The 11,782-nt window shown below is 33.9% G+C and overlaps 2 protein-coding genes across 4 annotated transcripts in view; both read right to left on the bottom strand.

Annotated features, from left to right (window-relative positions):
* Positions 1–551: 551 nt before the first annotated feature.
* On the bottom strand, positions 552–5,032 carry LOC123532861 (acetylcholinesterase-like). 2 transcript variants are annotated; one of them, XM_045314454.2, is made up of 2 exons: positions 3,455–5,032; positions 552–2,463 (listed from the first exon to the last, which is right to left on the bottom strand). In XM_045314454.2, the coding sequence occupies exons 1-2, from the start codon at positions 4,993–4,995 to the stop codon at positions 2,220–2,222; spliced, it is 1,785 nt and encodes a 594-aa protein (XP_045170389.2). In that variant the 5' UTR covers positions 4,996–5,032; the 3' UTR covers positions 552–2,219. The 2 variants fall into 2 exon arrangements, with proteins under 2 accessions (XP_045170389.2, XP_045170390.2); XM_045314455.2 differs by having other exon boundaries at positions 3,872–5,032.
* A 1,000-nt stretch (positions 5,033–6,032) lies between these two features.
* Positions 6,033–11,782, bottom strand: part of LOC123532860 (integrin alpha-4-like) — a 34,308-nt gene continuing 28,558 nt past the window's right edge. For both annotated transcript variants that reach the window (XM_045314452.2, XM_053517257.1), the window contains 7 exons: positions 11,459–11,630; positions 10,653–10,731; positions 10,333–10,409; positions 9,818–9,943; positions 9,230–9,331; positions 8,724–8,846; positions 6,033–7,064 (listed from right to left, as the gene is read on the bottom strand). In XM_045314452.2, the coding sequence (XP_045170387.2) occupies positions 6,930–7,064; positions 8,724–8,846; positions 9,230–9,331; positions 9,818–9,943; positions 10,333–10,409; positions 10,653–10,731; positions 11,459–11,630 (814 nt within the window). In that variant the 3' untranslated portion in view covers positions 6,033–6,929. The remainder of the gene's footprint in view (positions 7,065–8,723; positions 8,847–9,229; positions 9,332–9,817; positions 9,944–10,332; positions 10,410–10,652; positions 10,732–11,458; positions 11,631–11,782) is intronic.

Raw genomic sequence — 11,782 nt, 5'->3', positions numbered from 1 at the left:
CGAAGAGTTGAAATAGTTTAATCAAATGTTACTCTGGATAAGGTTATTCCGGATCGTACCGACGTGTCGGTATTACGATAGGATTTTTGTGTTAAAACAACGAAAAAGACCGAAACGTTCGAATCCCATAGAGTCTTTTTCTACCTTGCTTTCTGTGCGAGCAGCTGCAAATGCTATATAAAGCTGAGAACCAGCTATTGCAATATAAACACAAAGAGACTCTTCCTAAATGAAAGTTGTTTTCTGTTTTTGCATAATTGCTTAATGGTACGGTACATTACAGATATCTCAGTCTCAGTTATACTTAACAATAGCATAATAAACGCGCCGCTGATAAGCTTTCACAAAAAAGCTAACCTTGTTGTTTTTATACGCTGCACTTCCTGCCAATAGTATCTTTCTTGTGTAAAGTTTCTTTTAAATCTGTTTCAACGGTTGAAGAGATAAGGCAAAACTTTGAAAACAAATGAATGACAGGGTTATGTTGTTGCTTCCTTTTATTATAACACTTCTTCATTACTGTGCTTGCCAAGCTACTGTCGGAACAAGACTGAGGTTTAAAATTTTATTAATTCCTCTAAATTGGTGCATTATCATTGCCAGGAAGTAAAATAAAAAGGAGACAATTTAAATTTGAAAAAAAAAAGAAAAATTCCTCTTACAACTTTTGAAAGCTATTGTCCTGACATTTTTAAAAAAAAATCTTTCAGACAATAATTTTGACTGATGTGTAGTTGCCATTTCCCTATCTTATCATGTAATAAAAGCTGTGTTAGCTAATTTAAAATTGAATTTTCAGAATAACGTATATTGTAGTCTACAGTCTTATCCTGCTACATGTACAATATATCAAATGGGTTTCATTTCTGATGCTTCTAATTACCGATATGCATATTAAAATCAGATTTAGACATGTTTATTATTTGCAATTCGTCATGCTACATAATTGTTAAGGTTTCAGTCGCATGACTTTTTGTGTACATGTCATGTTGTACACGCACGAAAGAGGAAATCTCCCACGGTGTGTTGATAAGGCGCTTATCTTTTTAAGATGAGGTTGATGAGGTTAACAGCTTCTCGAATCTATTAAATTTACAAATATTAAATGGATTACGTAAAGTTTTATTGATATTTCCTGTTTAAAATCAAACTTATCCAACCGACCAGTAACGCAACAATCAACGGTGCAATATCAACTGCATATACTACAGCATATGACATAAAGTGAAACTTTACACTTAATTATGGAACGCCTAGACCGTCCTGACATGATGATTATTACTTCGTCATGTGCATTGCCGAATATATTCGGTACAAATTATAATTTGTCTTGTAGATAAAACAGTTTGTTATGTACATTTACTAGTGTGTCCGGTACATTTCTTAGTGTGCTTTGTGCATTCGCTAGTTTGCGCTGTCAAATTGATAGTTCGTCATGTGCATTTTCCACTATATTCTGTACAAATAATAATTTATCATGTAGATAAAACAGTTAGTTATGTACATTTACCAGTTTGTCCAATACATTTCTTAGTTTGTTTTGTGCGGTGTCCAACTGATAGTTCTTCATGTGCATTTTCCACTGTATTCGGTACAAATAGTAATTTGTCATGTAGATAAAACAGATTGTTATGTACGTTTTCTAGTTTGTCCGGTACATTTCTTAGTTTGTGATGTTGAAAAACTAGCAAATGTACATATGTAGACTGATTAGACTGTAAAATACAAATATTTTGTTGCTAGCAGATTAAATGAAATATGAGGTTACTGTCTTTCCGAAATTAAGTGTATCTATCTCGAAAAGTTCATCAACCCTCGGCAGTACCTCGGGATGGATAAATCTTTCTTCGACTTGCTGGATAAGCTTAAGTTCAGCAAGAAAGTAACCTAATATTCTCTATTTCCACTGACAAACTATCAAAATAAATGTAGTCCGTTCTTGTCTCTTTTACAGGTTTACATAACATTAGATCTTTTGACTATTATTCAAGCATTTATTTCGTTTCTTTCTGCTAATGTGTCTTCATGATAGAATTCTGTAAATCACATTATAAGGCCGTCATTCTTTAAAACGAACAACTACAAAAATCCTCCACATACTGCTTAGTTAAATTATGCATCATATTGTTATAACTATTTCTTCATTTGACAGATATCCCTTAGCATGGAAATATACAAGCAATCGTGACCTGAAGCAGTGTATATGATGAAACGGACATTTATGGCGGACAGGGCTCATCCCTTTGACAAGAATTTGTCTTACTCCCTAAACCTTTAGTGAGAACACAATTCGCTGACTTCACCAATTCTGGAATGAAGTGCGCCCAGAAGTTGGCCCTACGTGCATTCAGACGTTGCTTCACATTTGATGACGTCATATCGCGAGATATTTGCAGATAGTGCTGATGTATTTTTGTATACTTTAACCAGTCAAGACCCTCTTCATCTGGAAGATTCGGATTTCTGAAATTATAGAGCATTTTCTGTAATGAATAAATACTTATTTATTTGAGTCACGCAATTACACTGGTTTTATCCTTAGGTATGTGTTTATTTCACACTTAAGCCAGATGTAAAACTGGCTTCTCAACCCTAACTTGTTCAGAGCTCAAGAAAAAGAATGTAGATGCAACATATATAGGATGATGATTAAATGATTAAACATAGAGCGAAGACTTGCCTTCATACCGCTATAGAAATCAAGGTAGTTCTGCATGTTCGGATCGAAATGTTTTCTACAATCATTATGTAGAATTTAATCAAACTCTGATTTTTTAAAATTTCAGAATATACTTAGAAAATACAGCAAATATGAAAGAAACTTCTCAGTCGTAAATAAACATATGGCCTACAGAGTGGTGAAATAAAATGTATATGTTCGTGTGCTTATTTTTGAGGTATATGAACTTGATTAATTTATAAAATGAATCGCACATTTCACGCTAATATTAAGACTATATTTTGAATTATTTAACATGTGAGGTTTTTTAATGTCATATTTTAGCTTTAGAATCATATTTACAGCGCCATTGTAACAAATTTACCCACAGATTGCCATTAATTCATAAAGTGCATTTTCATTTCCGTACGCCGGATTCAGGCTTTATTCTACGTTTTCCAGATAAATGATTTAACGTCATCACTTCCGGTTTATCAAACGTGCAGAATTACCTTAAGAATATAAATAGTGTTATGTTCGAAAAATATTACGTGTCATGAGTGATGCACATTAAAACAGATGTATTTAAGGAAAAATGTATAGTTACTGTAGTTCTATTACACACTGGAACATAATGTTCATTATGCCAAATAAAGCTTATCTGACTACTTCTGTTTCTTTGAAATTTTGTATTTTCACATAAAAGAGACTGAGGCACATAGGAGATTTAATTGAAAACTGCCTAGTTTCCTACCAAAAAAAAAAAGTAATAAGCTACACGAGTAATACTAGTACCCTGTTTTTGCAAAATTGGACCAGAGTGTCATGACTCTCTTTGAAAATTCTCTTTCCCACGACGATGGGTAAAACTGCCAGTCTGTCAATTTGTCCGAATTTTTGTATCCAAATATGAGTGGAATTTCTGCTCCATGACTCATCTTCTTAAACCAAGATATTTTACAAAATAAATGGTTAGACGTAAAGTCGTCAAAATAATACATATAATTTCCTTTTGCTGATTTTGAATGGTAATTCAACGCACGATGCATCGGACCAGTGTACGTTGAATCCGAATGCATTGACATTATTTCCTCACGTATCTGATAACTATCAAAGGGGTTCTGCCAGTTTGTGTATTCTGCAATAATGGCATCATGTAAAATACTGTCTTCAAGACCTGGGTATAGACGGTTTATCAAAGAAGAGACACACCTTTCAAAGGTTGTTCTATTTGGTAGAAATGTTTCTGGATCTTTAAAACCATATAACGGCCCAATCGCACCACTTCCATCACCGTTGTTCATACCCATCATCAAATCTAGAGAAAGGAAAAAGTCACTGTCTTCCTTTGGGAATGCACTATCAGCTCTAAATATATTTTCTTTTGAAACTTTTATGAAGTCATTATCTACCATTGGAATGAAAGGGACTGGTAGAGCTTTAAATCCATTTTCTCGGTTTTCTATAATATCTAGTAACTTTTGTCCTGGAATAGATTGAAGGCATTTAACCATACTCTTTGTAGGCGTTACCTCGCATCCTGTAAGTTTAATCAATTTCGAAGTCGACTCTTTTCGTTTGTCTATGGTATCAGTACTCCACCATGATCCAACACTGCCGGATTGTGCTATCATCCGGTGAATAAAACCTTTGTTTCCTGAATAAAGTCCTTGCAACATCACACTTCCAGCACCGGAAGACTCTCCAAACAGCGTGATCTTTTCTGGGTCTCCCCCAAATGCTTCTATATTTTCATGAACCCACTTAATAGCTGTATGTTGATCCCAGAGCCCACTATTTCCGGGTACAATGTCATCACCTGAGCTAAAAAATCCCCACAGAGACAATCTATAGTTTATTGTAACCACAATAACTCTGCCGAATGCAGCGAGATGATCTCCAAGGTACGGGTCGGCAGATCCAACCACAAAACCACCACCATGAATCCAGATCATAACTGCCAGTTTTTCGGCTTTTTCACCTTTGATTACAGGAGCATAAATGTTAAGGTAAAGGCAGTCCTCCGAGTACGATATATTTCCTTTAGGTTGTAAACCAACGTTGTACTGAAAACATGCATCACGATGATCAGTTGCATATAGAGGTTCCACAAGCTTGGCTGTTGGAACTGGTTTCATAAATCGTAAATCCCCAATCGGTGGCTTAGCGTAAGGAATTCCGAAATATTTAGATATTAGAAAGTTCTTTCCGAAGACTTCTACATCCTCTAATAGACCATATATTATACCTATATTGGTTTTTGTCTCGATATAATTCAATTTAACAAACGAAATACATGTACACATTAAAATCACAAAGCCTTTTAAATTCATCATTTTTCACAACTACATTTATATCTGTCTATACATGTAAACTTACATCTAGTTGACCTTAACGATAAGGCATATTATTTACAATAACACTGTAAATGTAAATAGGTTAAGTAAGCGAGCGGCTGAATCACTGATCCGTTGTGTAGGTTTTATCTGTGTAGTTACACGAATGTAGTCCATCATATGTATTTATACAGTAAAGTATAACCAAAGTTGTGTAAAAGAGAAAGATAACATCGTTCTGTATTTTGGTCTATCTTCTATGCAGTGAAAGTATTTAAATCCGCTGTAAATGAGATACGTCAGTTTTGGACATTCAAATGTACTTTAAGAATAGCAGCCATTTTTTTCCATGGAGAATATAATTTATTTATAGATATTAATCTGACTATTTCTTCTTTCAGTTTGATGTATTCACTTACAGAATAATTCAGGATTGTGTAAATGATGTAAAAAATATTAAAAAGTACCCATGTTTAGCCATTTCTTTAAATACAAACGGTAATAACTTTTTCTAACGCGGTCCCATTTTGATAATTCTGCTAGCGTTATGAATGACTTAACGATAACTTCGATATAATAAAGGCGTTCATTCCCCGGTAACAGAAAACCATTATTAATAAGAAAGTATCTGATCTGTAAAGCTCAGTTTGATCAGCACCGCTTAACTTTTCTGAGATTTTTAGAAAGAGTCCATTACTCTTAAAGGACTGAAGATAAAAAACAAAATTGGCTTCTTATCGCATGCTTGCATAAAAAATTCTAAACATACCCGAACAAAGAAACGTACATTACGGACGTCTACTGTAAACTTTCATAAGCCAGTTATTTGTTCATAGACTTAATTGAGAGTTTGCTGTCTAAATTCTGAATTAAACACAGCCAGAAAATCAACATCATTTAGTATCTCTGTTCCTGCACCCCCTACCCCCACCTCACCCCCTCATCCGTCTTATGTTGGTCTTATGTTTTTCATTAAGAGACTTTAAAGTACTATATCAGTCAGTAATACGGCAGCCATGAAATAACGGAACAAGGAACAGTAAACGACAAGTTTATTTTCTATTTACAGTTATATAATATTAAATACAAAGTAGAACGCTGGTCTAGTGGTTAAGGTGTCAGCCGCTCAACCCTGGGAACGTGGTCGAGCTCCATGGGGTCACGACCACGGCTTCTTATATGGAAGTGGACTCGAGAATGGTTCAAATAAGCTTGAAACTTTCATCCCAAAATTAAATTAGTTTAAACTTAATACAAATTAAATAAAAGACATCAATTCATACATCATTTTTCATATAAACGTATGTACATGTACATTTTATATATTATGCGATAAGTCAAGATACTGGCGATGTTATTACATTTTAATGGTATATAGAAACATTATGAACCTAATAAACTTAACGCGAATGTAACTTTAAACCACCCTACGTACACGAGTCCTGATCTACATGTATATCGGCAAAACAAATAAATTTAAACTTCAGTTTTCTCTTTATACATTAAGTAGTTCACGTAGTGACGTATTCTTTATGGGAGATATTAAAGAAATCATTCATATAAGTCCATTGAATTCTAAATTCGTTATTAGTATAAAGATAACAAACAAGAATTCCCACATGACCCTTACCCCGAGAAAAACAGAAGATGTCCGCTTTGATTTCATATCAAACAAATAAATAAAATGTCAAATGCCTATTTGTTTGGAATATTTGAACACAAACAAAACATATAGACAATAATTTCTTTAAGATATCCGAAATACTATCCAATTTAAATACCAAACTTAATTAGAATATTCAGCTGAATGTGAAGCATTTCTAGACTTAAAAGAAGTAAAATACTGTTCATTTATTATATTTATATGCACCATTTCATCTTCTTTGAGTCAAATTATATACACTTTATGTCTCTATTAAAATGAACCAGTGACGCTAGTTCTCCGATGTCAATCCGCTACAACTTGGATCAAAATCCGCTGACAGCTCATTTCGATCTGACGAAACGTTTCCTCTTTCGCCTTTCCATTTCTGTATTTGGGCGTGGCTTTTACGTTCAAAGAACTTACACTGCAAATAAAAATATGGAAAAGTTATTTTGTCTACCGGTGATAGAATTCTTCAAGAAGACTAGCATTGTTCATCTCGGGAGTGAGGGTTAAAGGCGTCTGTTCACATTGACAACGAAACTGTTAGAACAGTTTCGCTGTCTTGGATGACAACTTGAATTAGAAAAGAATTGCAACCACTGCCTTACACGGGGGACTTCATAGCCGAATGGTTAAGGTCACTGATTTCGAATCATTTGCCCCTCGCCGATGTGGGTTCGAGCTTTTTCGGGGCGTTGAATTCTTCATGTGAGGAGGCCATCCAGCTGGCTAACGAACGGTTGGTGGTTTTACCCCGGTGCAACCCCCCCCCCCCCCCCACCACTCCCCCATCGTAATAAAATGATGCACGAAAGGGCATCTGGGATCTTCCGCCACCATCAAAGCTGAAAAGTTGCCATACAACGTACAGATTTGTCGGTACGACGTTAAAACCAAACTGCCTTGCACTTGAGTTATCGTAGGAGGCGACTTTTAGGGTCTGCATAAACGCTTGCTTTTGCTGTATATTTGTGATTCCAAAACGTTTTGATTTCATACCCAATATTTTGTTTGAGATGTAGAATAAAATCCTTTTAGTCCTGTTTGTCGTCAAAATAACCTGGACAGTGTCGGCAAACCGTAGAACCAAAATCTCTGCGCACATGAGAATAGGAGAAAAGTTGTCATATTCCATTATTGAACAAAGTGAACTTCTCAATGTGAAAATCCCGCATCTGCTTTATAATTTGAATGTCAAATAGTTTAAACTACTTTCACAGATTCACACAAGCATATATATTAAAATTAACGTAACATTTATGTTAAGAATTGATTACCAAGGCAACAAAAAGTACAGTATCATTATTTTAAGCGTTTTTTCACCCGCGCAATATTTTCCTTTGTGCAAAATTTGTCCCACCATAGATTCTAATCTTTTCTCATATGAACAAGAAATACAAAATTTGCAGAGGGTTTACTTTTCTGCGTCTTTTGCATCCTGCAGGAACTGGTGCAAGACACCTAAGCGCTACTCAAATTTGTTGCGAGGTGGTTTTTTTGTCATGATCGAAGAAAAATTGGTGGAAAATTTGTTTTGAGATTCATTTTAAAAACGTTTTAAAAAGGGAAGCATGAATACTGGAAATTCTAGTAAATAAATATATTGATAAAAATGTAAGAAGATCCTTTGCCTTTGGAAGCATAGAATGCAACTATGCTATTAATAGTAGACCCGGTTTGACTGGATCCTTTAGGGTTAGGGTTAAGAATAGGTTTAGAATAATTAACCTATTCTTAACCCCACCTTTCAAGTGTAAAACATTAAAATAACAGCATTATATAATTAAATCATAGATATAAAACAGCGATGTTGACCACGATTTAAAATGTATTTTCAAAGAAAAATAATAAAATATCATGCATATCAAAGGAGTATCAAAGTATGTCACAGGAATATCAAGATTATATCATTGTTACAGCAGTATTACAGTAATGTCACAGTAATATTTTCGGAAATCCTCATATGTAATATATATCCAAAGCGAACGTAGCATAAAATAGCAAATTTTCATATTGCAATGGAACAATTAATATGACATCAAAAAAATCAAATTTAAAAAAAAAAAAATGTTACTCTTACCTTCCACATCACAAATACCACAAGAAAGAGTACAGCAAGCCCTCCAACAGAACTTGAAATAATTATCCAAATATTCACCTCTGGTACCAATAATTCCTGCTTAAGTATAAATGAGGTCCATTTCTGAAAAAAAGGCAAATTATTAAATTTTATTATCTATTATCTTTTGGGTTCATGATGTATAAGAATTACCCGTGTAAGTCTCACAGTTACGAAAAGTTCATGTCTGGTTTAGAGTACTAGATAATATACAATGCTTTGCTTCTTTGTATCAGTTGATATAGGATAGTCTATTACACTCGAATTATACACAGGTTTCTCAATATCCAAACGGCCTACACATAGAGCACAGTCGCTGTCAGCTCTGTCAATGAAATTAAAGCTGTAAAGTATTTCAGTTATAAAACGGACATTGAAACAGTAGCATATCAATCATACGGCTACGATTATGATGTGAAAGAAAACCCTTTTTTTCAAAGGTTGCACAACTGTTGAAGTAAACACACCTCTGCAAAGACTGGTTTGTTCCAAGCTACCGTTTTGTTCCCGTACCAGATGTAAGGATCACTCATGATAGCCAAGGTTCCATATCTGACTTCATACACGCCCTGTCAGTAATAATGACATGTTTGGACATGAAATAATCGCTTACGATGGACTCGTGCAAAACATAATGTATAAGGCCACAACACTAAAAGAGCCCAATAGTTTACGGTAAGCCAAGATGAACAAGATCCAGTCATTGAAAGAAAAATATAGAATTTAAAGTGTAACTTAATAATGATAATGATATTAAAATTATGTGTGTGTTAGAATGTTTAATCAAGGATGTAAAATAGTTTGATTTGGAGTCAACTTTCCGTTAAATTCAAAATAAATTACTTTAAATCCGCTTAAGTTTGTACTGAGGTGAGACAGTAGCGTTACATAGTTTATTTCCTGTAAAAAATAAAGTTTAAATCTTTTACATTTGTTTTCAGGGGAATATAATTAAATATTAATTGAGCAACTTATATTTTTAAAGATGGTTATATCAATCATATACTTGTTATACATATCTGTTGATTACACATATTAATTCTATTTGACTTTACCTTTTCTTTTGAAAGTTCCTTTTCTAATACGTCAACTGTAAATTCGATAATCTCCTGTTGATGCTGCTCCATATCAGTCAACTTGCACTCAATGGTGACGCAAACGTAGTTTTCGTCAAGACATGTCTTCATAGTAATTTGAGAGTAAACAAACATTACTTAGGGCAAAACTTGCTTAAAAAGAGTCTCACATGGAATATCAAATGCAAAATAAAATTAAAATTAAATTAAAATCAATGGTTCTACTACTTGTAAGCAGATCGGCATGTAATTAATCTTACAAATTTCCTCTATAAAAATCAGTCTCCAAAAGAATAGATGTAAAATGTAACATTTATTTCTGTTATATATTATTAATTGAAATAGTCAAAGATCTCATGTTATATCAAATTTGCAATTCTAATTTCATTCAAGGATTCGAAGAATTGACATATAGTTATATCTTAAACTTAAATAATTATTTTCAATATAAAACTACAAGGACGGAAAATATTTTCAAAATTAGTAAAACTTACAATATTTTTCACGCGTCCTCTTTTGTCGACGTATGTATTTTCATTGAAATAAGAAGACCTAAGTTCTTGTTCGACATCTGCGATAAAAAGTTTATCGTTTTTTATAATTGTCACGAAAATCTTATCCATAAAAGATAGTAACTATTTAAGAAGTTTTACTTAAATAAGACTCGGTAAGTTGCAGAGATTCAGTAATATCTAAGGGAATGAATAGATAATGCTGGCAATACAAAAATAAGTTCATTTTCTACTTCAGTTTGAAAACAGTACGTATGATATTAACTGCTTTATATGACGTGTAGTTGAGCTAGTGTTCTTACCCTTCATGAGACTCGTAGAAGATCCTTGAGTTAATACCATCTTTGGGAGGCCAGTAAGAGAGCACGTCTCAGATATATTCTGTCGAGAATAGAATTTACTATTATTTAGCAATAGTATTAAAGGAAAATCATTTATCAATTGTTATCATGATCTACAAAGATAGGATCTCCATTCAGCATGTTTTTCCCACAAAAGAGTTCGCCCGAGTTCAAATACAATGACTTTAATTTTCTACAAAAATAAAGAATGCAGTTATAGAGACAGGCATAATTCTCGCCGCTTTGATGATGCAAAGGGTGAAAGTCAATAATTACTAAAGCTGGAGTTGTGTTTCTTGATTTCTACAGTACATGTATAAAGTATCATTATCCTCTTCGTGATGAAACATTTCGAGTCCTGTTACTGCTACAAAGTGTATTAGTGTAAAATGAAAAGGTGTGGTCGTGAACCTAGTGGGCTTCATTCCAAAGACCCCTGGGTGGAGCAGACGGGATCTTCAACACTATTACTTATATATCTTCTTGGTGTTGTTTGAGCATTGAACAGACACAAATACAAGGAATTAAGCGCAAAAGGTGGATAACGGTCATAACCTATTGAATACAGGGTAATGGTTCCTGTGGTCAGCATTAGTTCTTCAACTTTGTAACTTTTCTGCCTATGCCCTTAAATAATCGATCGCAAAGTAATTGAAAAATATTTTCAAAAATTTAGGAAAAATAAAAGTTAAACAATTTATAGCTAATCTGGTTAGGACTAACCCTATAAACGTGTATACTAAACACAAATATATATTAAAAAGTACCTTAATCATTGCTATATCGGTGTCAGCTTTCTTCACTGGAATGGTGATATTGACGTATGTCAAGGGCAAGAAACTAGGTCCTCTGTTGGTGATATAATAACGGTGAACAATGCTAAACAGTCGTCTGCTACTTACGTCGGTATTATAGTTTATTTGATCTGCGACTGTGTTACTAGAGAAGAAAAATATAGGTAAGCTCCGATACTGTTTCCAGACAAGATGATAATTGAAAGTGTAAATTTCACGTGATTTATTAAGTCATCATACATACTGCTTCGATATTTTCAGTGCAATTGTTGTCTTGTGATTAAGCAAAATTGGCTG

This window comes from Mercenaria mercenaria, chromosome 11, assembly GCF_021730395.1.
Source record: "Mercenaria mercenaria strain notata chromosome 11, MADL_Memer_1, whole genome shotgun sequence".
NCBI classification, from domain to species: Eukaryota; Metazoa; Mollusca; class Bivalvia; order Venerida; family Veneridae; genus Mercenaria; species Mercenaria mercenaria.
Note: the sequence above shows the minus strand (reverse complement) of the source record. Positions and strands in the feature narration are given on the sequence as shown.

What these genes read in the sequence shown, in the direction of transcription:
- LOC123532861 (XM_045314454.2), bottom strand. Translation starts at nt 4,995, where the DNA reads ATGATGAATTTAAAAGGCTTTGTGATTTTAATGTGTACATGTATTTCG. An exon ending in TCCAATTTTGCAAAAACAGG is followed by an intron (nt 2,464 to 3,454) that starts GTACTAGTATTA and finishes CTATAATTTCAG; the next exon opens with AAATCCGAATCTTCCAGATG.